The sequence below is a fragment of the Ctenopharyngodon idella genome, chromosome 16 (genome assembly GCF_019924925.1).
Source record: "Ctenopharyngodon idella isolate HZGC_01 chromosome 16, HZGC01, whole genome shotgun sequence".
Lineage (NCBI taxonomy): Eukaryota > Metazoa > Chordata > Actinopteri > Cypriniformes > Xenocyprididae > Ctenopharyngodon > Ctenopharyngodon idella.
Genome location: NC_067235.1, coordinates 25,160,453 through 25,187,361, shown reverse-complemented (window position 1 = coordinate 25,187,361; position 26,909 = coordinate 25,160,453). Strand labels below are relative to the sequence as shown.

The 26,909-nt window shown below is 35.9% G+C and overlaps 3 protein-coding genes and 1 pseudogene across 6 annotated transcripts; 1 reads left to right on the top strand and 3 right to left on the bottom strand.

Annotated features, from left to right (window-relative positions):
- The first annotated feature begins 586 nt into the window (after positions 1-586).
- On the top strand, positions 587-7,526 carry irgq1 (immunity-related GTPase family, q1). 2 transcript variants are annotated; one of them, XM_051864264.1, is made up of 4 exons: positions 601-684; positions 774-820; positions 1,541-2,275; positions 5,084-7,526. In XM_051864264.1, exons 2-4 carry the CDS (start codon positions 813-815, stop codon positions 5,796-5,798), a joined length of 1,458 nt encoding a protein of 485 aa, XP_051720224.1. In that variant the 5' UTR covers positions 601-684; positions 774-812; the 3' UTR covers positions 5,799-7,526. The 2 variants fall into 2 exon arrangements, with proteins under 2 accessions (XP_051720223.1, XP_051720224.1); XM_051864263.1 differs by having other exon boundaries at positions 587-820.
- A 1,686-nt stretch (positions 7,527-9,212) lies between these two features.
- On the bottom strand, positions 9,213-11,930 carry LOC127496633 (interferon-inducible GTPase 5-like). 2 transcript variants are annotated; one of them, XM_051864265.1, is made up of 3 exons: positions 11,739-11,930; positions 11,110-11,180; positions 9,213-10,842 (listed from the first exon to the last, which is right to left on the bottom strand). In XM_051864265.1, exon 3 carries the CDS (start codon positions 10,818-10,820, stop codon positions 9,651-9,653), a length of 1,170 nt encoding a protein of 389 aa, XP_051720225.1. In that variant the 5' UTR covers positions 10,821-10,842; positions 11,110-11,180; positions 11,739-11,930; the 3' UTR covers positions 9,213-9,650. The 2 variants fall into 2 exon arrangements, with proteins under 2 accessions (XP_051720225.1, XP_051720226.1); XM_051864266.1 differs by lacking the exon at positions 11,739-11,930 and having other exon boundaries at positions 11,110-11,450.
- A 4,463-nt stretch (positions 11,931-16,393) lies between these two features.
- LOC127497799 (interferon-inducible GTPase 5-like) lies at positions 16,394-19,495 on the bottom strand. Of its 2 annotated transcripts, XM_051866544.1 has the most exons (3): positions 19,296-19,495; positions 19,047-19,097; positions 16,394-18,605 (listed from the first exon to the last, which is right to left on the bottom strand). In XM_051866544.1, the coding sequence occupies exon 3, from the start codon at positions 18,598-18,600 to the stop codon at positions 17,431-17,433; it is 1,170 nt and encodes a 389-aa protein (XP_051722504.1). In that variant the 5' UTR covers positions 18,601-18,605; positions 19,047-19,097; positions 19,296-19,495; the 3' UTR covers positions 16,394-17,430. The 2 variants fall into 2 exon arrangements, with proteins under 2 accessions (XP_051722504.1, XP_051722505.1); XM_051866545.1 differs by lacking the exon at positions 19,047-19,097.
- Positions 19,496-20,042: 547 nt separating this feature from the next.
- LOC127497355 (interferon-inducible GTPase 5-like) lies at positions 20,043-22,693 on the bottom strand (annotated as a pseudogene).
- Positions 22,694-26,909: the final 4,216 nt, after the last annotated feature.

Below are 26,909 nucleotides of genomic sequence, written 5' to 3'. Positions count from 1 at the left end.
AACAATCCTTGTATTATGTCAACATATTATTTATAAATGAATGTAGTCATGACTGGTTTGATATCTCTACTATAATTGAAAAGTGAACATTATTTTGGAAGATATAGTGTATAAGATACACTAGGCCTACATTACAGACATGAAATAATATTTTACATACATACCATCAGCACTGCTGCATGTAATGTTATTATTCACCAAGTTCTTATGTTTATATCCTAAAGATTGAGGAATTAGACAGGTGGCTTGCAAGTTGCAATTGGTTAATGTATCCTGGGCATTTACTAACAGCTCAGTTCTAAATCTTTTAGAGAAAATAGACACTAATTACTTTTTTTTTATTAGATATTGCTATTATTACTTTTTTTCAAATAATAAAATACAAATAATAACAAAAAATAAACAACAATGAACATTTTATAATACAAAATCTGATAGCTGGAAAATAGGTCTATATTTAGAATCACGACCTGCATATCACTACATAAAAATAACGTTACAAAAACTATTAAATAACTATTAATTGCTTTACTAGGTAAACGATAATGTAAATAGGCCATGTGTCTTCAGGTTAACTTTCATGACGTCGTTCTCTCCTCCCTCTGCCGTTGTTTGGTAATTCGGCGTAAGAGATGGGTCGTCTTTATAAGATACTTTACAAGATAGGATAAGACAGTTCTGAACGTAAATTGTCAAGATAGTCTGAGAAATATGGCATTGTGTTTGTTTTGTTAATGCATTTTGCTCATATCCCATACTTTCGATTTCACTAGGATTTCGTGGAAACTGAAACCGTCATAAACGGCAGCGCAATGGATGGGTGAGTGGATTTACTTGGCAAGACTGTCATGAATTACCTATTGCCGAAAAACTGTCAATAATAAGTGTTGAAATTGAACGTTTAAACGTTATCCACTCGTCAAAGTCGCTGTGATTAAAAATGGCTGTCGAGTAAATTTCCTGGTATGATAGATATGACAACGTTAAATGTTTCGATGCCTGTTAGCGACCGTGTGTAAGTCCAATTCAGAAGCGTTCGGTTCAAGAGCTAAAAGTCATCTTGAGCAATTTACACACGAACGCACTCATTTTGCGAGACGCAACAGTGAAAAGAAAAACGCAGGGTCTAGAGATGTGTTTTTAAAAGTTTTTAAAAGAACCTCTTCGACGCAACGGTCGGACCGACGCGACAGAAGACAATATAGAAACTATTATAATCAGTGATGTACTGTTATGGAATGGGGCGAAATAAATAAATAAACATGTACGTAAACTGTTAAAAGATCCCTGAGGCATAATTTCGAGCTTCTCAGTATTGATTCATCACAGATACTCACAGTCATATTTGAGGCACTTTCCAAAGTGTCGAGAGAACCCAAAAGGGCCCCAAGTAGGCTATCTTTTCATTTTTGCAGTGTAGCTCATTGGACCCCCAACTACAGGATGCCAAACACTCCAAATGTGCGATGATGGAATAATGTTATTAAAAAAAAAAAATGTTACAGCATAAAATGTTGACAGAATATTATATTTTCCATAGATTTTACATGCCAGAAAAAATTCAAGAAGATCATTTCAACAAAATCAAGGATGTGTTTGCTTCTGAAAGCCCTGAGGAAATTCCCCATCAACTTATTTCTCTTTTGGAGGTTTTTGACCATTTTAAGATAGATATCGCTGTGACTGGAGAGTCTGGTGCAGGAAAGTCTTCTCTTATCAATGCATTCCTCGGACTGAATCCTGATGACAGAAGGGCTGCTTCAACTGGATCTGTTGAAACCACAAAGGAAGCAACTATGTATCAGTATCCAAATCTTCCACATGTCAAACTGTGGGATCTTCCAGGGATGGGCACCCCTACCTTTACATCCAAGAATTATGTAAAGACAATGAACTTTGATCTATATGACATGTTTATGGTTGTGATATCAGAGAGAGTCAGAGAAAACAACATGATTTTGATTGACGAAATTGGGCAACGAAAGAAGCCATTTTATTTCATTAGAACAAAAGTTGATAATGATATGATGTCCCAAAGAAAGAAAAGAAAATTCTCTGAAAAACATGCATTGGATCAAATGAGACAAGACTGTGAGAAGTATCTGAAGGAGAAGAAATTGGACCCCCATGTGTTCCTAGTTTCAGCACATGAAACACAAAATTATGAGATGCAAAAGCTTACGGACACTTTTAAGGATGAGGTTTCTCAGCTTAGAGCAGAAGTATTTTCAAGTTTTCTGGACAAGTTGTTTCACGGAGGATGGATGAAAGCAAGGTGAGTATGTACTGTAAATAAATACTTGTTCAAAATAGTAGTAAGTCCTAAAGCCACCGGGGTGAGCCACCGGGGTACTTGATGAAATTTTTCTTTTTCAAGAATTTCATTTTATAATGAGGCTTTTTTCTTCATTATTATATTACTTCATACCTGAAATCAAACATCACAATTGAGGGGCCGTTTACACGACACAATTTTCAACTAAAAACGGGAAACTTTGTATGCATTTTGGCTGTTCATTTACACAACACCGTTTTGGTGGCCTGGAAGTGCAAGTTTTTGAAATCGAGTTTAAAAGTGCAAGTTTTTGAAAACTGTACCATTATCATCTCCATGTAAACACAAAAAAACGTGAATTTGTGAAAACGGTGACGTTGTGTGCATGCGTATTACATGTGTTCAGTCTATAGTAATGTTTCTTTACAAGGTGACATTTTCCAACTACTGGCCTGTTATGCATAATGCAGTGTTTTTAGTCGTTTTCGCGGATACTTGTGAACGGGGATCGCTTTGACAACGCTGTTGTCTGTACACGAAAAAAGCAAAGGAAAAACTTTTCCATTTTTACTACATCGATGTCGTGTAAACGTATCTTTCTTTCTGTCAGGACCACTATCATCAAATATGATTGATAATTGCATAGAGTTTGGATTGGCGGTATGGTTCTGTTCTGGGCAAGAAGTCCCTGTGCGTCCATGCGGACTAGCATGGATAAGAGCAGGAAGAGCAGCAATAACCCCCCTTAGGGTAAACAGAACAGAACCAACATAAATAAGCAGTTATCATTGATGTTCAATAATTTAATGTACAAACCCGATTCCAAAAAAGTTGGGACACTGTACAAATTGTGAATAAAAAAGGAATGCAATAATTTACAGTTCTCATAAACTTATATTTTATTCACAATAGAATATAGATAACATATCAAATGTTGAAAGTGAGACATTTTGAAATGTCATGCCAAATATTGGCTCATTTTGGATTTCATGAGAGATACACATTCCAAAAAAGTTGGGACAGGTAGCAATAAGAGGCCGGAAAAGTTAAATGTACATATAAGGAACAGCTGGAGTTTAGGTCAATTTAGGTGCAACTTATTAGGTCAATTGGCAAAATGATTGGGTATAAAAAGAGCCTCTCAGAGTGGCAGTGTCTCTCAGAAGTCAAGATGGGCAGAGGATCACCAATTCCCCCAATGCTGCGGTGAAAAATAGTGGAGCAATATCAGAAAGGAGTCTCTCAGAGAAAAATTGCAAAGAGTTTGAAGTTATCATCATCTACAGTGCATAATATTGTTCCAGATTCAGAGAATCTGGAACAATCTCTGTGCGTAAGGGTCAAGGCCGGAAAACCATGCTGGATGCCCGTGATCTTTGGGCCCTTAGACGGCACTGCAACACATACAGGAATGCTACTGTAATGGAAATCACAACATGGGCTCAGGAATACTTCCAGAAAACATTGTCGGTGAACACAATCCACCGTGCCATTCGCCGTTGCCAGCTAAAACTCTATAGGTCAAAAAAGAAGCCATATCTAAACATGATCCAGAAGTGCAGGCGTTTTCTCTGGGCCAAGGCTCATTTAAAATGGACTGTGGCAAAGTGGAAAACTGTTCTTTGGTCAGACGAATCAAAATTTGAAGTTCTTTTTGGAAAACTGGGACGCCATGTCATCCGGACTAAAGAGGACAAGGACAACCCAAGTTGTTATCAGTGCTCAGTTCAGAAGCCTGCATCTCTGATGGTATGGGGTTGCATGAGTGCGTGTGGCATGGGCAGCTTACACATCTGGAAAGGCACCATCAATGCTGAAAGGTATATCCAAGTTCTAGAACAACATATGCTCCCATCCAGACGTTGTCTCTTTCAGGGAAGACCTTGCATTTTCCAACATGACAATGCCAGACCACATACTGCATCAATTACAACATCATGGCTGCGTAGAAGAAGGATCCAGGTACTGAAATGGCCAGCCTGCAGTCTAGATCTTTCACCCATAGAAAACATTTGGCGCATCATAAAGAGGAAGATGCGACAAAGAAGACCTAAGACAGTTGAGCAACTAGAAGCCTGTATTAGACAAGAATGGGACAACATTCCTATTCCTAAACTTGAGCAACTTGTCTCCTCAGTCCCCAGACGTTTGCAGACTGTTATAAAAAGAAGAGGGGATGCCACACAGTGGTAAACATGGCCTTGTCCCAACTTTTTTGAGATGTGTTGATGCCATGAAATTTAAAATCAACTTATTTTTCCCTTAAAATGATACATTTTCTCAGTTTAAACATTTGATATGTCATCTATGTTGTATTCTGAATAAAATATTGAAATTTGAAACTTCCACATCATTGCATTCCTTTTTTATTCACAATTTGTACAGTGTCCCAACTTTTTTGGAATCGGGTTTGTATACATAATTCGAGAACTTAGTGATTTAAAGGGGAATCAGAAGGCCAAATCCTGACTGGACAAGAGGAGGAGCTGGGGATAGAGGAGGGTAATTACCTCCTGAGAAATGCGATAGCTGCTGATAATATTGAAGGAGCTTATATATGAATGCTGTGATAGGCGTTGTATTCCTATAGGTAGACGTGAGTCACCTGGGCATCAGCTGATGCAAGCTTGACTAACATGACCTGCCAGAACTAATGCTATGCTTGATCTTAGATCATAGATGAGGTTTATTGAAGTAATTGAATGTTTGAATGGCATTTTTAGTGTATTTCTGAATAGTTGAATAGAGAGGACAATAAATAATTGTCACATCACCCTATCATTAATTGATATTTCTTTATTACTTTAGGCATGCTACGAACCACATCCAACAGACTGGGAAACTTCAAGCTGACGACATCACAGCATTGCAAAATATGTATAAGCGCACAGGCTTTGGAGCCGCAAAAGTCAGCGTTGTACTGGAGGCTCTAAGTCACTTTCAGCTAGATGTTGCAGTTTTGGGTGAGACGGGGTCTGGAGCATCGACTCTGGTAAATGCCTTAATTGGGCCAGAGAATGAGGTGTGTGGTGCAGCAACAGCATCCATCAGCAACCCAGCAATGAGTCCTGGATACCCAGATGTCCGGTTCTGGGATGTATCCGGCATAGAGGCAGTCATGGATTACTCAATGTATGAGATGAAACAAGTCCTGAATTGTTATGACTTCTATATCATCATTGTATCAGACTGGCAGAAGGCACGGCATATAAAACTAGCCAAAGCAGTTGAAGGACTAAGGAAGCATTATCTCTTGGTCCAAACCAAAGTAGACTGTCATCTACAGACGCAAAAAGATTTGTACTGCGATGAAGCTGAGATACTTGATGGGCTACGGGCACAATATACACAAGAGCTTCAGACAGCAAAACTGTCTGAACAGCAGATTTTTGTCGTCAACAGCCTAGACAGAAGTGCATTTGACTTTGTAGGCTTAGAAAGTGCACTGTCCAGTGACCTCAACACTGTCAGGACAAGTGCGTTTGCATATTATATAGCAAGAATAGTGAAGCAACATAAATAAAATGACACGAGAGATACTTGAGATATGATTTTTTAATGAAGTAATATTGTACTATTTTAAGTTCAATAAACAGAAATGTAGGACATTTTGTAATGAGACCACATGCATGATCTGTATTTAAATTGTCAGTACTAAAATCACTGTAAACCCTAAAGGACCTGATAAACGAAATTGAAGAACGAACTGATGTGACGTCATTTCGAACAAAATCAGGCCAAAACAAAGTTCATTTTGTGTTCGTTTTGGGAGTTTGAAACAGCTTGCCAAAGCGAACTTTCAGGAAAAGTTTGCTTCAGCTGTAAAACACCTTCGTACTACCATTGGTCCGTGTCAATAACGTAATAGGAGGTGTGCGCTGAGGCTCCGCCTTCTTTCACGCGGGACTCTTCTCTGGCTCATTTCGTCTGTTGAGCTCGTCGAGATAAGATCTCTGCGGGTGAAAACATGAACACACTGGATAGTACAACATGGAATTGTGCTTCTGATGAAATGAGGCACTGAAACTGTTTTTCATGTTTGATACTATAAAGCTGCTTGCTTTTAAGCAATCTATTGAATAAAGTGCTATATAAATAAATGTGATTTGACAGGAGTGCCAATTTGCAGAGCTCGTGCTAACATGTGTTATGATCAGACACTTTTCTTATGCTTTCTAGAAAAAATGCTTGCTGTTTTCTCATTTTTGTTGTGTTTATTTTGTTACTGAGAAGAAAGTGCACAGCTCATATTTACATATTCATCTAACCGTCACTCTCATCAGTGTAAGTGGCGTCAGATGCTCGATTACAGTATATCACTGTTCATGTATTTCAAACTTTTTTTTACTCCTAAACGAGAATGAAAAAGAACTTCGTTTTAAGTATATCGGGGCCTTAACACTCAAAATAATTAATTGGTTTGAGTAGGGCAAACTCAAATTAAACAAATTATTTCAATCAAATTAACTTTTATAAGTATTTAGAACTTTTTCTTTTGAGTTCATGAAACCGACACATTTTAAGTAATCTGAATTGTTTCATTTTTTGAGTTGAATGAACTTGTTTCTTTTAATTTAGACAAACTTAAATTTACCTGAAACTGGGCTGGGATTATTATTTCCCAGCATGCTTTTCATGACACTCGAAAGGGAGAATAAATGCTAAAATTAAGTGTTATATAATGTTTTTTTTTGTGTTATTAATGTTAATTGGGGGATTTAGTAGTGTTTAATGCTTTGCTCCCAATTTAGAAGAGTTTCTGTTATGTTGTTTTATGTACACCTCCCGCTGCCTGCGTAGGACACACAACATCATAAGAGACCGGTTCCATCCAGCACACAGCCTGTTCCACCTGTTGTCCTCTGGTAGGAGGTACAGGTCCCTTCAGGCCAGAACCTCCACAATGGCCAACTGTTTCTATCCACAGGCAGTCAGACTGCTGAATAAACACTGTTCCCCTCTCCCTCCTTCACTCACTTAATTCGTATTCATCATGCATCGTTTTCCAGCAATTGCAATAACTGAGAACTGGACTTTGCATTGCTGCAGCACACACAACTATACACATTTTTCTGGTTACTATCATTTTTCAACCTCATATACTATATTCCTTGTCTATTACATGTTGTATTGTCCTGTTTATATATTGTGCTATTGCTGATCTTTTGCACTTTATGAAATTGCACTATCGATTGATGCTCTAATGTAATCTTGTTGTATTTAACAATGACAATAAATTAAATTATTATTATTGTTTTTTTTTTTGTGGGGGTTACCATCATGGTGATGAGTGGAGGTTACTCAAACTTTTACTCAACTTACTCAAAAAAGTTAAGAGCAGTTAAAATATGAGTACAAAATTGAAATCTGCCAGTTCTGCTTATACTTAAACTTTGAATTTCTTAACTTAAATTGATGTACCTGATTACCTCAAATTGTTGAGTTTTGCCAGTTTTTTCAGGTTTACCTGTGTAACCTACAGGCTTCAAATTCTGATTCAGAGGATTCTGATTCCAAATTATTGCAAAAGAATAGAAGAGATAGGGACTGCTATGCAGATTGTCAGATCACTGTCTTAAGGCAGTTAAGACTATTTCTTTAATAAAAGGTTCATGAAAAATGCACCAAACTTCTATTGTTATACTAACTAAAAAAAACTGGTTAGTTATACTATAATGTAATATTTAGATTTTTTAACAGACCTGAAAATCATAGAAGTAATTTTAGTAAAACTGTATGTTAATCAGGGATAGGCAACATCAGTCAACCCTGGAAATAATGCTGCCTTCACGTGCTCTCTGAATTATCATAAATACAAGTTTCCTAAGTAAAAATTGCACATGAACGCCCTCCCATTTTGAAACTTGAATGCAATGAGCTCGTAATTATGACTTCAGAAGTGGGAATTATCAAATTTCCGATAGCACGTGAAGGCAGCATTAAACTCACCTGCCTATAGCCTTAGTAATCCTGAAGAATTTTATCGGCTTGTTCAGGTGTGTTTGATTAGGGTTGGAGCTAAACTATGCAGGACAGCGGCACTCCAGGACCAACGTTGCCTATCTCTGATCTAGATGCTAGTAATTTGTCCCTAACACAATCAAGAATCATGCTGTGCACTTTCCGGATCAACTTCTATATGCTTCATGTTGTTATGGGTAACAGCACAAACAAATACTTCATGACTCCATGCAGGTATCAATGTTAAGAACTGGACTAATCTTTTACTATGACACCCAACTCAACGGCTTAGGCACACCCTACTTTTCAACAGACTTAATACATTACAAATGTGTCATAAAGCTGATAAAATGTCCAAAAATAAACCTGTGAACAAAGGGTTGGGCTATTTTTGTCTTATAGCTTCACGTATTCACACACCAAAACCAACACCTTTGTTAATATAACACATTTGTGAATATAAATAGAAAATCTATTTTCATTCTGGTAACACTTTACAATAAGGTTCATTAGTTAAACATTAGTTAATGTATTAACTAACATGAACTAACCATGAGCAATACATTTGTTACTGTATTTACTAATCTTCGTTAACATTAGTTAATAAAAATACAGTTGTTAATTGTTTGTTCATGTTAATTCACAGTGCATTAACTAATGTTAACAAAATTTTAATAATGTATTAGTAAATGTTGAAATTAACATTAACAAGGATTAATAAATGCTGTGTAAGTGCAGTTCATTATTAGTTCATGTTAGCTAATGTAGTTAACTAATGAACCTTATTGTAAAGTGTTACCATCATTCTTTATTATTATTTCACATTTTCTGCCATTTTTTATAGTACACCACACACATTTTGGATAATAAATGTAAATCCCTACATCATACAACTATAGCACATCCTGAAAGTCAACACATGCCACTAAGCCTTTTATCATTTGCATAAAACAAATTCACTAATTAAAAAATAAAGGAATATACAGAAATGGTTTATTGTTTAGTAGAAGGTACTGTAAAGAGATCCTGACCCTTGGCATGAAACCCTTCTATACAAGGTAAAACAAGTTAAACATTCAGTAAAGTTAATAGTCCTCATTTACAAAACTGCACAATAAAAAGATTAGATAGAAAATTTCTTGCACAAACCACCAGATTCCCACATTTTCACACATTTTATTACATATACATATTATTCTATATTCCATTTCATTTAACATGCACCTTGATAAAATATGAAGAAAATTACTGAATATAACATTCAGTATAACTTCCTCTTTCCAGCCATTTTCCTTTTCTGGGGGATAAATCTGCAGTGCAAATTCCCCAGTGCAAACTTAATAAACTCAGTTTTGATGTTCTGATTTAACATAAACAGTTTCTGTAAACATCTGTTTGCTGTACCAGCTTGATTTTACTCATCCAAATCTGCGGCTTGGAGAACCTGTCTCATGTCATTTGTCATCTCATTTAGAGCTTCACTCAAGACAGTGTATGTCATTTTGAAGGCCACAGTTGCATTCTGAATACTGGTAAAAATAAATTTACTATCTAGCAGATCCTCTAAGCTTTTCACTGGTTTTGTCACAGATGTACGAGGCATAATGCCTAGTCTGTTTACCACTGCCAATGCTACAGGAGACTTTATAGCTGATTTCAGCTGTGAGAGAGGCTTGTTCGTTCTCTCTGACAATTTGATGAGTGATTTCTCATTCAAACCCAAATTGTAATGACAACTTAAGAGATAGGTCGTCATTACCGTTTTGTCAATGGCCACAGGTAATAAAGGGACAGGGACAACAGCACCCAAACCTGAGGCCAATGCTGGAAGCCAAATCAACTTCTCCATAGCCTCTTTCTTCTTTTCTAGCATTGCCAGAGAGCACACAGGCACAGACTGAACCAGAGCAAATCTCTTGTGTTCTGAAAGGTCTAACTCTAGGGTATCTACCAGGTCTTGGAAGTCATATTTTGCCAGGTCATAAGAGGATATCAGAAACACCTTGGGGTTTCCTACTTCTTTCAAATTTCTGTTGCAGTCCTCTCTAATTGTGCAAAGTGCCTGCTGCTCATTAAAATTTCTTTTCTGTGCTACTGAACGAATGTCATTATCAATCTTGGTCCGCACAAAATAAAAATTTTTCTTCTTTTTTTGAATCTCCTTGGCCAAAAAGACATCATTTTCCTTGAACCTCTCAGAGGAAATGATGACAAATAAATCATATGTATCAAATTTAACTTCTTGGAGGAATTTGTTAGCCTTGAAATTTGGCATACCAGTGCCCGGCAGGTCCCACAGTCTGACGTTTGATTTCGTGGGATGGGTGTACATGGTAATTTGCTTTGTGGTTTCAGTTAACCCAGTTGGTGCAGAACTATCATCATCGTCACCCAGACCTCGAAATGCATTAATGAAAGCAGATTTTCCTGCTCCTGTTTCCCCAGTCACAGCAATATTCAGAGTCACACTGTCAAGACTGTCCAGTTGTTCTTTAGCCTTTGCAACAGCTGCATTTGGGTCATGTTCTCCCAGTCTCTGCAAAGCTCCAGAGAAATCCATGTCAGAAGAAGTATTTTCTGTCATTATGCCTGGTTAAATTCTTTTACTGTAAAGCACATAAACAAAATATTAAATTATGTATAGTATAAAGTCATTCGGCATGAAAGCTTGGGAAAAGATAGCATGAATCATTTTCGTCATTATTTGTGTTTATTAATTTTTGTTATTGTATTTATTAAGGGAAAGTACAGTGTAATTTTAAAGATACCTCTTAAGTGATGATAGATATGATACTTGATAGATGTAATACTTATTTAAATAATGGAATTTAATAATTAAACTGACAAAAAAAGAAAAAAAGAATTATACTTACTTTTATTTATTGGTTCCAGCTGGAGAAGTGAGACACTGTGTTTCTCTTCAGTTAAGGACGCTGTAAATGTTCTACAAATAGGCAACAAATATTAATCAATATCAAAGATAAAAAATAAAAATGCCCCCTAAAGAACTTCTTTCTTCTTCCTGTACGTTTACAGGTCACTGTGGACGTGTCCCATAAGATTCAATTCAGTTCACGTTTATTTGTATAGCGCTTTTAACAATACATATCGTTTCAAAGTAGCTTTACAGAAAATGCATGTGTCAATACAATAAGCTAGACGATTACAATAAGAGAAACGAAACTGACAATTGCATTGCAGGGAATCGAAACTATACATTCTATACTGACAATTGCATTCGTGAATGATAGACTCATAGGCCAACAATAAAAACAAAATTATATATATATATATATATATATATATATATAAAAACCCAAAAAAACCCTAATATTTAGACCTTAAAGTTGTGAGAACTCAACAATAATAACGGCTCAATTTACAGTAGTTTTGATTTCCCACTCATGAATTAGCCTATATCTAAAACTATTTTACGACATAGGATATAGGTCTATTGGTTAAATATTATGTATTCATATAGTAAAGTGAAATTTCAACATACCTTAAAACTTTTCAAACCATAAAGTCGTTTCAGTAGCTTGTCTAAATGTAGGGATTTGCTCAGGAAGCGAATCGACCAATCAAACTGCATTAAAGGAGGAGCTTCTCTGCTTCCACCAGTCAAGTAAAGCAAAAGGAATTTGTGATAACCCACATATTGTGGTGCTGGGGCACGTTCAAGCTCAAACCGGTGCGTAACGTTTTGCTACGGTTACCGGGTTGAACGACATGTTTCCTGGAAACGGTGTGCAACGGGTTTGAGATACGTTTTCTCTTGTTTGATGGGTGTGTCAAAAATGTCAGCCCAATCAGCAACAACATGTAGCCTATATAAACCAAGCGGTATTAAAGAGACAACTCGCACGATGGGTCCACGTAAAGTGACTAGTGTAACATAAAAATACTATACATATTTATATATTTTGCTATTGTATTTTGGAGTGACACTTTCATAAACGTTTCTCCTCTGATTATATAATGGTAAATATTACAATATCATAGCACAGCAACAGTGATCAGCAATAAGGATAAGCCTAATAGTCACAATAAAAATAATAAGGTCATATAGATCATAACACAGAGGTAAGAAGTTGTGGGGACATGACCAGAGTAAAGGCAGGGAGACACTGCTTGAAGTCAATATAAAATGTTTATTGACTCAAAACTTGCATTTCACCAAAAAAAAAAACACATTAAACCCGGGACACTAATGTTGACCCTCCTTACGGAGGCCCCAACCAGAACTGATTATAACAAACATAGCAAGCCCTTTCAAACTCAAGAGACAAACCAAATCATAATCACAGGGAACATAGAAAAATCATACATATACATAAACACCTAAATCAACTCAACAATTGAATATCAAATTCAAAATAAATTTTATCAATCAATACTACCCAAATAAATACAAGAAATAAAACAAAACAATACAATTATACATACATTCAAATAAACACAATGAAACAATGACCCCCCTGCTGGTACTGCTAAGTAGACTATGCCTACACTATCCATAATTCCTCTGAATTGCATAAAAAAAGGAAACAGGAAGGCCACACTTCCTCTTAAACCCCCACCCCCGGAACCATGCTGCAGCCATGAACCCAGAGATAAAAAGGTAAGAAAATGAAGTTGCTAAACTATAAATAAAAAAGAAAGAAAAAAAAGAAAGAAAACTCTTGGTGTCCTTTTTCTTTTGTCTAATGTGCACCTTAGACTAGGAAAAATAACCCAAAGTAATTTTTAAACGACAACCATTTATGCAAATAAACCAAACAAATATAAACCAAAATAAACAGGGTATACACACAAGAAATAGGAGTAATTAGGGGTAACATGAGACCTTCACAGAAGTGGATTATCTTTCACCTGAAATGTTTGTATTTTCATCCTGAAATGCGAGGCAAATGTTGGATCACAATAATTAGAAGTTTCCACAAATCCCTTCGCTTGATTGGGATGTTCTCTTTTATTCTGGACGGCAAGGGAAGTGACATTGAGCTTATTTTGCAGTATTAAACACATATTTATACTGATTTCATCAGGCTCCGAAAATTCTTCAAAAAGAACACAAATAATGGCCTTCTCAGCTGCCATAGTTGCAACGCTTGCGTCATCAGAACAGGGTGTTCAACGCGCCACCGTTTCCGTTTAAAAAAACGTTTTGCCAGGGCTGAACGCAAACCTGGTTGTAGGCAGGGATGGGCAGTATTTATGATACATGTATTTCAAATACAAAATAGTATTTTGTAATTTGTATTTAATAGGGTTGATGAAAATGGCTTTGTATTTTTGTAGTTTTAAAATACTGTAAAATACTTTGTAAGAAGTCTACATGATGACATCATAAAAATGCAGGCCTCTGATTGGTGCCTACTCAGTAGTTTGCCCAGACTTGTTAAGATCAGAACAGAAAATTGATCCATATGAAAGAATGTGGTCAAGGTAAGAAAGCTGACAGCTTTCTATCAATTTTTTTGCATAAATTGCTAACATTTTTAACAGTTCATGTTAGGTTTTGGTGTTTGTTTTAGTAGCCTAGGCTAAATAGTTTATCAATTTTCATAATGTTCTTGAAAACCATTATACCGAGTAGCAGCCCTCTATATTTATGATTAACAATCAAATAATTTATTATTTAGAAACTAGCTGCTATGAATACAGGTGCCATCAGTTGTCTTCTTATGAATGACTTGTTTGTCATTGAGTCAGTGTTGCTGATGCAAAGTAGGCCCTTTGTTACCAAACACCAATTACATAAATTATGATACAATTATGAGTCATTCGCAAACTGTTAAAAATTAAACTGTTGGTTACTTTAAAACTAACCTTCATCTAGGAATGCACAGGGATATGTTAATATTTGATCTGTTCAGGCCACAATATGTAAATTTTTTTTGATTTTGTGAAATCATGGGATGTGTTGTCTTCACATCTACAGCCAGTGTAAAAGAATCGGGATGGGACTCTGTCAGAAATCATGTTTATGGATGAGAGTATTAATGTTACTGTAGTATGAAGCAGAGCATGGTCGAGTGCTGTGTGAGTAGAAACAAGGCCGCTGGAGCGATTGCTAATGAGAGACGAGCGCGACACACATCTCTAGAGCAACGGAACTTTTATTATGCCGCAGTCATTGCTTCCGCTTCTTCCAGTCAAGCGTATGTGTGGTAAAGCAGCGCTGTTTTATCATATAAGATACATTTGTGTGTTGAAAGTTGTTATAATGCTACTCTGCGTTCGCTCTGAGGCTGCTAAGAGACACTTGTTGCACACTGCATTAAGCTATATTGATATTAGTCATGGTAAAACATGGTACTCGTGGTAAATCAAGAAAACAAGAAGCTATATAACATGATTCGTTTTCTGTCGATGAATGAATGCAAACAGTTCCTCATCTGTCTAATAAAACACAATGTTTTATTAGACAGATGAGGAATATAATGCATATTTGGCGCTTCCATGGTTTCTACAAAATAAAACCACAAACTGAGGGTAAAACGGGTATGATGTCATTGATAGGCGATGCACGGACACAGCCCGTGTCCTGGTTAAAATTGCTTATTTCTCTGGATTTAAACAATCTTGGAAACATTTGGGATAATTTAAGTACACAAGTCAACAAATTATATAACATTGTTCTAGTGGTTTTTGGATATTTTAATCTAAAAATCCTACTGTACATATTGTGCCTTTAACTGGTTTCATATGTCAGATTTATTGCATGACTCGGGCAGAGAAAAGCTGTTGCTATCAAACATTGTTTACTTAATCAACTGAGTCAGTGTAATGGTGAAAGGATAGATCAAATAGACCAATTGATGGAAGGTTTGCGAATAAATTTCATGCTCCTTGTAAAAGTATTTTGTAGTATTTTTAAAATACAAAAATACAGTAGTTTATTTTGATACATGTTGTATTTTGTAGTTTATTTTGATACACTTAAAATTAAGGTATTTGGTATTTTATTTTAAAATACATTTTGAAGTATTTTTGCCCAACCCTGGTTGTAGGCCTAGATCGAGATCGAGATCAAGATCAATAGCAAACCAAAATCAACTTAGAAAAAGGTATAGAAAACCTGTAAAAGACATAAAATATAGAAGTTATAAATCTTCTACAATGAATCATTGCATGGTTTAAGTAAATTTAAAGTCATGACTTCTTTTGTTGGGTCATGGATATTTCACGTCTAACTGTTTCATGTGACTTTATATCTCCCAACTGAAACTGTATGTATATCACAACGTGTTTTTATTTCCTTATATTACAGTTTTTTCTCAACTGCCTACACACATTTTTAAAACTTTGCCTCTTTTTTTTTTTTCAAATCTTTACACACAAATCCAAGAATTGTACACACAAAATGCAAAATGCCTCACATCTTTCATACATCTCAAAATGAAGCACTGCATTCAAAATATTACCAACACATCTCAAAAGCGAACATTTGTCTTACACCTTTGCCATAATATTCTGTTTTTGGATATATCATATACAGTTATTCAAAACCTAAAGCTCTTCTTTCATGAGCTCCTATGTACATTTCTGTACAAGATTGAAAGTAATTGGCAGAGAGATGTTGAAAAATTCACGGTAAACACGAAAGCAAGACTGAAACCAAACTGTCTATTTTTTTTACTGTAAGCATTTGTGGTTGTTGTCTTACAGAGTACGAAAGAAAAGAAATACATCAACCATGTGTAGTTGGACAGAAACAATGGTTGTTTGAAAAAGGAAATCAAGATACTTCCTGTTAGATTTTTGTGTGTTACACAGAGAATTGTGTTGTGTTTTGAAAAAAGTGTTTTATGAAATTGAAAACTGAGTTGAAGGCTGAGAATTAGTGTATGGTTCTGCAGATTTGGTGTGTGGTTCTGGTGTTTGAGTGTCAGGTTTCAGAAATTGTGTGACAAGTAAGGATTTTGTGTGTAAGCAGCTGAAAAAAACTGTAAACTTCATATTTTTTATTTATAGGTGGAAACAGCAGTAGCCCCTCACTCACTGCAGAACCCGAGATCCAGGAGGCGGAGACGGGTATGTTTAGGGATAAGTGGGAGGAGTTGGATCTCGATCTGACCTCGCCCCCTGGATCTTGTGTTTTGCAGTGAGGGCCATCTCGGAAACAGGCTTTCATAAATAATTGTTCAGGAAAATTTTTTAAATATTTTTAATTATTAGAAATATTAAAACATTGGGTATAGTATATGTAGGATTAGTAACTACATATTCAAACATTTATCACAGACAGGTATATAAACATATTTGTATTGTGTGAGATGTGATTATCCAATAACAAATACATTATTATGAGACAGAAAATTTGTTCAGATTTCAGAGAAAATTAACACAAATTGTGAACTATTTAAATACTATAGCGTATAACACTCAACATGAAATTCAATAAAAGAGTTTTAAACAATGTTTCTGTCACAAACGGTTGCCAATAATGTAAGGAAAGGATCCAAGTGCAGCAGTAAACAGTCAAACTAATCACTATGAACAAAACACTTATGGGAACACACTATAAAATGGGAACAGAAGAACCGGTAAAATCATGACGTGAACTGACAATCAACTAAAAGAAACACAGAGCTTAAATTCCCAAACAATCTAATCAAAAAAATGAGACATACCTAATTCAAACAAATCAAACAATGAGAAACCAAGGTGCCTGAACAGCACAGGAAACTGATTGAAAACAAAGACACAGAACTGAAATACACAGACCAGATTAACAGTTACAGTTTCCTCTAATACAGTGTTAATGACATCTGAAATCATCCATATGCATAGTGATAGACACATTGGTACTCTAATCTCCTTTCTCAGCTCACAATCTAACAAACATTATATGGCCACTCCATAACAAAAGCAAAAAATGTTTACATGCCCTATAGAAATTAAATCAATCAATAAAAGCAATATAAACCATATATTGTTAAGGAAAAACATGTTCAGGACATCTTAATACCCGTACCCACAGGGAACAGGTAGCTTATACATGGCAGCTACTGCCTCATACATACATATAATACAAAGCACAGTTGTAACAGCAGATGAATGAGTGTTGTAACCACAAGGTAGAGTGCCTACTACTAAGTAATCATGTCTTTAATTATTAATAAGGGACCCTCTCAGGCAGCCAATGAGGGGAAATGTTTATCTCAGGGTTAATACAATTGAGCTGTTCAGTTAATGCATAGTATGTCCAGCTCCGCCTCTTTTCTGATTTCTCTAGCAATATTTGCCAGTTCATTTAATCCTTCTTTCAAGAGGTAATAAGTAGTACCAAAGGATATTCCTGCAGCAGCAACACTGCCCCCACCTGGAAGGAGACTTGCAGCATATTCAACAGTAGCAAGTGTTGCAAGTGCAGCAGAGACTTGTAATCTGGCCATTGTTTTTTCACGGATGGCAGATGCAAACTTTGATTTGGCCAGATGTTCCAGCAAGGGCTTGTTCACTTTTTCTGAAAGCCTTGACAGTGATCCATCATCCAAACCAAATGCATAGTAGCACCTTGTGAGAAAGGCCAACACCATGCCTGCATCACATGCTGCTGATAGTCCAGGTACAGGGATCACTGCTATACCAGCAGAGGCAAGAGATGCAGCCCAGATCATGCCTTTAAACATCTTGATCTTCTTTTCAAGAGATGCTGTGGAGCACACTGGCCAGGCTTGTAGAAGAGCATATCTCTTATGGTCTGGAAGCTCCTCTTCAAGAGTGTTTTGAAGAATTTCAAAATCATATTTGTCCAAGTCAAAAGATGTTATCAAGAAAACTTTGGGGTCTCCCAGTTCTGTCAAGTTTTTCTGACAGTCCTCTCTTATTATGGAAAGAACTTTCTGCTCATCAAATCCTTTTTTCTTTTCCTCTGCTCTGATGTCGTTATCAATCTTGGAACGAACAAAGTAAAAGTTTTTCTTCTGTTTTCTTATTTCTTTAGCCAGCATGACATCATTCTGCATGAACCTCTCTGAGTTAAGAATAATGAAGAAATCATAGGTGTCAAGCTTGACTTCTTTAAGGTATTTATCTGCTTTGAAGTTTGGACTTCCTATTCCAGGCAGGTCCCAGATCTTCACATTTGGCATTGTAGGATGCTCATACATGGTGGCCTTCATTGTAGTTTCTGTGACTCCAGTAGGTGCTGCTCCATCATCATCTTCACTTACACCTCTAAGTGCATTTATAAAGGAGGATTTTCCTGATCCTGTCTTTCCAGTCACAGCGACGTTAAGTGAGACATTTAACAACTGGTCTATTTTTTCTTTAGCTTTTGCAGTAGCCTTCTCCAGGGTGGACTCGCCTGATGCTTTTACTGCCTCAACAACATCAGGGTCTTGATTTTCCATGTTTACTGCAAAAGATAAATATATAGAAGTATATGTATATTAAGTATATGCTAATCCTACAATAATCATCAAATAGTTTCAGTTATGCGATTCACACTTAACCCAAAGTGCTTTGTTTAATAAATGGAGTTAACACAGAGACCTTGTTACTGTTTAAGGCCAGATGATGTCTTGCTGTTCCAAAATGGTCAGGAACTGCAATAATTCTGGTTGATCATGTTTATCAATTAACATTTCAGTAATAAAACTGAAATCATTGAATAAAATGGAAACAGATGCAACTTATGTTTGGGCAGTTGCAGTTAAACAAACAAAATACAACTAAATTAAGATATACTTAAATAAATAAATATGTAATACGTATATAAAATATAAAAGAAAAACAGAAATAGCCTTTTATGTTTAGATGATATCTGCAGTAGCCGATACTAACGCATTATACTAACCTTTTGTGTGGAGAGCTTTTATCTTTATATTTCCCTGTGAGCTCTTCGACGCTGCATGGGTTAATAATTAATCATAAAATAGACATTAGCGGAACAGACAACATGGATAATTTGCTTCAGCTGCATAAATGTAATGTGTAAACTATGTTATAGTGTAACCTAATTTTGGTGACTTATTAATACTTAATACATAACATTATTTAAATAAATTAATTCAACGAAAGTGATAAAAAGTTATAGCCTACTTACTTTTACGTTTTTGGTTCTAGAAGTAGTGACTCAGTTACAGGAGAGGCTTAAGAAAACACTATAAAATGTCTACAGACAGAAAATGAATATGAATCATTATGAAAAATGAAAACGGCTGTCAGTTACAGAGCTGTTATCACAGTTTCCATTTCCAAGAACTGCTTTCTTCTTCCTTGTGAAGCAGAAAGCATAATGATGTTGACAAGTCATTGTAGACGTGTCCCATCATGTAGGGTAAATGAAACTGTACTGTCAATTGACCATGACAGATAAATGCGTCAGCCTAAATGGCCAATTAAATCGCTGCACTGAGAAGCTTTGTTGCCATCCTCCATTGCCATACAAACCTTTTTCCTTTTATTTATTTATTTATTTATTTTTTTGGCAAATTCCAAAAAATATGGTAAAAAGTTGTTAGATGCATGTAATTCGGATACCCAGAGTGGCCGTTTATTTTATAAAAATCCCCTTGTAATTTTAATTCTTTAAAATAACGGTTCCAAAAAGCAGTTTTTTCCTCAAAGAACCTTTCAGTGAACAGTTATTAAAAGAAGAACCATTTTCCAAAAGAACCTTTTGTGCAATGAAAAGTTTCCATTGATGTTAAAAGGTTTTTCATGGAACCATAGATGCCAATAAAGAAACTTTATTTTTAAGAGTGTGACACAAACATTTTTAAGATTTTTTTTATTACAATTTATTACATCATTTCACTTCTGACATGACAGAAAATGGGTGAGAGTCTGAGTGGGTGAGTTGTTTACTTTGTACGCGTCACTCGTATTATTTTGAATGGGAGTAAGTACAACGCCTTCGAAATAAGAGCCAAACGCCGATTGGTAAAGTCATCGCGTCACTGCAGCGGCCGTTAGAAGCTCCGGTTCCTCTAGAAACAGTCAGACGCGCGCCTCCGAAATGAGGCACAAGAGCCGCGCTTTTAGGACTGCGCATGCCTGAAAAATATCGTTTTTTTGTCATGATTTGAGTGTTTAGAAACAAAATGTATGAGACAGTTGTTGTTAGATTTCATTGGTGATTTCAAATATGAAATTTAATTGAAAGCTTGGCAAACAGCTTTGGAGAATTTGATGTTTCCCCATTCAAAGAGATAGGAGCTGCACTTAAATGTCCGAGAGGCGTTTCAAAGATGGCCGCCGAGTGAAATGACTTGTCTTAAAGGGACTTTGGTAATGCTTAATCTTAACCTATTCTTGTGTTTAGCTGTTTATAAGTGGTCTCTTTGGAAAAAATTATGAGGCAATAGGCAATCCTTGAAGGCATGCATGTATACTACTGCAGTATTTCACAAGATATAGGCAATCCTTGAAATAAATGTCACATTTATGATCCATTAAGCGTCCTTTTGTTCATGCTGAAATGGTTACATTTTTAGATTAGTAATAATATGCTACAAAATCAGAACAGAAAAGAAACCATATATATATACTATTTCAAGGCCCCACCCAAAGTGCACTCTATGTATCTATCGCATCCTTGAATGCTTTACTTTTTGTCCTTAGTCTTCATTGCTTTAAAGTCCAAGTAAAATGTAGTTTTTAAGTTACTTAAAAAAAAGAATTATGAGTGATTCTTACTAAATAGGCTTAACCAAAATGATCAATGACCACAGCAGTTTCATAACCTTTTGACTGTGATCTATTTTAATAGACATCAGTCAGACCTGCAGCTTTCAGCACTTCTCTGGCTGTACCAGCGAGATCTTGAAGTCCTGCTCTCAGAAGGTTCAGTGTTGCAGAGTAAGTCATTTCTGCTGTTATTTTACTCCCTACAACAGGAACCATACTCCATGCAAATTTAACACCTGCTTCCTTACTTATCAGCGCTGACAGCTCTTTGTTACTGAGTTTCTTTTGTCCAATAGCGACCACTAGAGGTGAACTTCTTACAGATTTCAGGGATGGATTGTTGACCCTCATTGACAACTTATCTATTGAATCATCATCCAGACCGAATGCATAGTAGCACTTGGTGAAGAAACCCAGCAAAATGGCAGCATCACAAGCAATGGAAAGACCAGGCACAGGAGCCACAGCAATGCAACCAGACGCAGCAGCTGCTGACAGGGTTTGCTTCATAAATGTTTCAATTTTCTTCTCCAGAATCTTGGAGGAGTATATAGTCAAGGATAAAACCAAAGCATCTCTCTTGTAAGCAGGTAGCTGCTTCTCCAATGCGTCGATGAGAGTCTGAAAATCATATTTATGCAATTCAAAGGAGGAAATCAGGAAACATTTGGGTTACTCATATCCTTAAGGTTTCTATGGCAGTCCTCACGAATTTGAGAGAGCACTTTCTGCTCATCAAAGCCTTTCCTTTGAGATTCCGCTTGAACGTCATTGTCAATCTTCGAGCGGAGGAAGTAAAACAACTTTTTCCTCTCTTTTATTGCTTCAGCCAGCATGATGTCATTTTCTTTGAATCTCTCTGAGGAGATGATGATGAAGAAGTCAAAGGTTTCAAGTTTGACCTCTTTTAGATATTTTTTGGCTTTGAATTTGAGACTTCCAGTCCCTGGTAGATCCCAGAGTTTTACATTGGGCATTGTAGGATGTGTGTACATCGTTGGTATCATTGTCGTCTCAGTCGCTGCTGTGGGAGCTGCATTGACATCATCGGGTTGAAGACCTCGCATTGCATTGATAAAGCTGGATTTTCCTGCTCCAGTTGATCCTGTAACAGCAATATGAAGTGTGACGTTGTCCAGATGCTTGAGTTGCTCTTTCACTCGTTCTGTTTCATGAAAGTATTCAGCAGATCTAGTGAGTATATCATCAGGCACTTCATATATATGCTCGTTTTCTTGCTTGTTAGGCTTTGTGTTTATACTTTTTCTATTCCCTGTGCTTTCTGATTTTAAACACGGATTCTCTTTTGCTTTACACTGAGACACTTTATCTGTGTCATCTTGTGACTTCTTGGCATTTTTTTGTTTCTCTTTATTTCCAGCCTTCACATGTTGTTTTTCTTTGGTCACTTCACGTGGATCCCCAGCTATGGTTTGCTTATTTTGCTCCTCAAGACATTTTTCCTTCTGTATCATGTCTACATTAAACAACTTCAACTTCTTCTGATTCATCTACAGTTATTTCAGTTATTTTATTTATCACATCTTTCTCTGCTTGCTTTTTTTTATGATTCTTCTTTTTTCCCCTCAGACTTTCTCTTTTTTTCGTAACATTAAGTTTTGATTCAACAATGTTCAGTACTGTATTTTGTTGTTTTTCCATAGTTTTACTGATTTTTGACTGGACGATTCCTAGGGACTCTGTTTTTCTCTGTTGCTCTCTCAACACAATGTCCTTATGAAAAGATTCAGTAAGCCCATCGGCTACTGCTATCTGATCAAGATTTGTGTAGATTTTGAGGAAAGGGTCCATAAAGACATTGACTTCATCTGACATGAGCCTGAAAAAAGCAAAGCAACTGGTTAAATATCACCAAACATTCATGTTTTTTTCTGCCATAAAGCCAGAGTTTCTAGTGAAACTTTTGTACTGTTGGCTTTGTAGTAACAGTGACATTTTTTGTAGCTAATATTATAAATTCAGTCTTTTATCTTATGATGTTCTGGTCAGCCGTTAGAATTTCAGCTGTTTACACTAGAGGTCGCTCATGTGTAATTTAAACGTGCAGTTTACAAACAGTTCAATGCAAAAGATATCATTTTATATTTATAAATATAATTTTGAAACTTAAAATTTCTGTCATCATTTACTCACCCTCAAGTTTCACCCTCATCTTCCAAACCTTAATGAATTTCTTTCTTCTGCTGAACACAAAATAAGATATTTTAACCATACCAAAAGTTGATGGGCCCCATTGACTTCCATGCTATGGAAAAAAATAGGTACTATGGAAGTCAATGGGGCCCATCAACTGTTTGGTTAAAATATCTTATTTTGTGTTTAGTAGAACAAAGAAATTCATACAGGTTTAGAACTACTTGAGAGTAAGTAAATAATGACAACATTTTAATTTTTGAGTGAACTATCCCTTTAAAGTACATTTCGTTCACTGATTTTCTTTTACTGTTGCGCTGACATCTGGCGGCGTATTGCATATACGTGATGGTATCTTTCTAATTCTCCAGAATTGCTAAATTATATTGTTTTATGTGATTGGAAACAAACAAAAAGCAGTAAACCTTTCTATACTTGCATTTATAATAAGATAAACTCACCTTATCTGTGCACAGATAGTTATAATTTCAGTACTTCTGCATGTCTTAAAGTGATGTGAGCTGTTTATAACAAAAGAAGCCAATAAGGTGTGGATTTAGGGTGTGGTTTAGAAACCATAAGGACTGAAGCTAAATATCTGGTTAGAGCTACTTTATTAGAAATCCTTGATTAAATATGAGTTAAATAATTGACATGCTGTCAATTAATAATTTGTAAAACTTCACAAAAACTAAACTAAAGCTAAATTTGTAAAACAAAACTGTTGATGAATGCACTTACAGAAGAAGTCATGTATGTGATATCATTTGTCTATTTTAAAATATATGTGAACCATATTTAATAGGGCTATTTCCTGTCCATATATCTTATTTACATCTATTATTTCTTTTTTTTTTTTTTTCAAAATAATATCTACATTCTGTCTCTATGCTGTTTCTAACTAATAGCAATTCCAAACATGCACATTTCCATATGAATGCTGTTTAGCAGGAAGTGTTTTAGATTCAGGATTCAAACATTCAAAAAAAAAAAAAAAAAAAAAAAAAACTGTTTATCAGTGCACAAAGTTTGTTTATCTTTATGGTTGGTGTTTTTTAAGCCATGGAAACAGTTTTTTTACGGTGGCCGAGAAAGCTCAACTGAGGAAAACACATGCAAATGGAAAAAACACCATCAAATAAAGAAAACATCTTCATCAGTTTGACAACACATGTGCTGCAAGTTCACAACGCACCTAAATACAGAAACGCGCTGCAAAAGTTCACAACACAACCAAATACAAAAACGCGCCGCAAATACTCCCAACACAACCAAATACAAAAACGCGCTAGCAACAGGGCAGCGTCAGTAGCTCACCGACTGCAACCATTTGACGTCATCGACGTAGAATGCACTGTGCACCTAAACAAAATGGCGCCCCCCATTGTCTAAATATGTCATGGATTTTTTAAATAACATAAATCTTTTATGGGTTTTCTACTACATATTTCAGTCAGAGACATCATTTACATTATATTAATTCCATACAAGTCTTAATACCAGGGGTTCTCTTTAATACATTCAAGAATCACATGAGGTATTGTTTCTTCAACATGACATTGTTCACATAACCCGTTTGGATGTTTCCCTATAATTTTAAGTGTGCTATTTAACTTTGAATGACCTAACATTATTCTATTATAAATAACCTCTTCTTTCCTTGATTTACCTATAAATTTTATCTTTTGATTTACTTTATTAATTAAGCTCCACTTAAACATCTCATGATGTTTAATATCTTCTGACATTTCTCAACTGTTTTGTTTATATGTTCAGCCCATGTAAGTTTCGTATCAAAATAAATACTTAAAAATTTAAAAACCTTCACCCTCTCCAATGATCTCTCATAGGCTACATCTTCATACTCACTTCTGGAACAACCCTCTTCCTAGAGAAAATTTCAGTGTCCTCTGAATGTAGCTTATTTTTCACTGCGTGAGAACATGTGTGGCGTGAGAAGAGTGCGGCATGGCTTGTCGGACGTAGCAACAGTAACTAAAGGGGTCTTTGTGAACAGGTTAACTCTGTACCAGAAAAAAAAAACAAGGATGGCACAGTCTGTTTCTTCTTTTTCAGCTCTATAATTAGATCAGAGATGGTATGCTGTTTCCGTGTAAGGAGTATTGCACTCTTTTCTGAAACCACTGTAAACGTATGAGCTGTCCTTTTCACAGATATCTGAACCGACCAGTCTCAGAAATGAAAACCTCAAAGGGGAATTCACTAAGTTTTGAAGTGCACCCGTTGACAGTACTGTTTATTTGCTGTTTATTTGCACATACTGTGCTTGCTGTTTTAAGGCCCAATTCCCCATCTTGTGGGTTGAGAGCTAGGTTCTAGAGGATGCAGAATTTCTTATTTCTACAGGAGGCAGTAATAGTGAGATGCATGTGTAATACTAGGGAGCTAGGAAGGCAGATGGAAGTGGAGGATCATAAGTGATTTTAATAAAAAAAGAAAGCAAAACCAAACCAGGGAAACACTGGGAACACAAACCAGTTTGATACTAATAAAGCAACAAGGGAAACACAGGGGCTATAAATACACAAGGGGGCTAATAGGCTGACAAGACACACCTGGGAACAATCAAGAGTAATCAACAAGAAAGACTACAAGGACTACAAACTTGGCAACCGGGACAGGAAACAGGAAGTTTAACAAACGTCTAGACATGACACAGTGAACAATTAACAGCATGAGGCTAATTTATTGTAGGTAGCGTGTATGTGCAGAAATGAAAGATATTTACCTTAAATGCTCACTTAATAAGCGATAACATGGTCCATATATATGTAAAAATGAAGGGCTAGAATCATGAACAAAAACAGAAATTCACAAAAGTCCACAACAAGAAAACCCAGATACTGGTTGCTAAAAGAAATATCTACTACACTAAAAAAATAGGTGTAGAAACAATTTTTACTCTGACATTGCTAGTAAATTTAACAATTACTTACAAAGAAGTAGCAAGTATCACATTAAATTAAGCATGATATTTTTAAGTAGATAAACTGAAATAGTATTTTCTTGTAAAACATACTCCAATGATATTTGTTTTATTTACAACTTCAAAAAAGTTTTTTTTTTCAGTGTATTAAGTAAGGGCAGCTCCCAATGCATAACAATTAATTGAATAAAAATAAAATGTGATATTATCGATATTATCTGTAAACCATCCATTTTTATGAGCTAGCTGTCTTAAAGAGATTCTCAATCAGACTGCAGATATAAAAATACAAAATTTCTTCTTTCAGAGTACAGAATTCACAATTTCAGAATTAAGCACATCTTTAATTAAATTTCAAGATGAGACTTACTGACACCTGCTGCATGTATATTGTACTGCATGTACTGCAACTGTGTGTGTGAATTGCCCTGGCCAAAACTGCTGTAGAAGTATGACTTATATGTTTTAAAGACATCTGAACCAACTGGTCTTAAACAGAAAAACTTTCCATGAGAAAGAGAGAAATTTCACTGCATGCAGACTTCATAAGCATTTTAAAACAAATGTGTGACAAAAACGTGCCATCTAGATGTAAATAATCTGCTTGACAAAGGCTTTCCTGACAGACGGCTAATGGAATACTAGTCTTCTGCTTACTATGTAATATGTACACTGAAAAACAATGAACAGAACAGAAACATAGGTACGCTATTTTTGAAACAACTTTTACATAGGTTGACTGACATCCATATTAAGCATAACTGTAAGATAATGCATAACATAGGTTCATTTTGAGTTGAGGGCTCTCTCAGCCTGGGAAAAAGCTGTTGAGCAGTCTAGCAGAGAGGGCTCTGATGCTTCAGTACCGTCTTCCTGATGGCAGGAGCTGTAAGACTGTGGGAGTTATGGGTTACGATACTGGTGGCT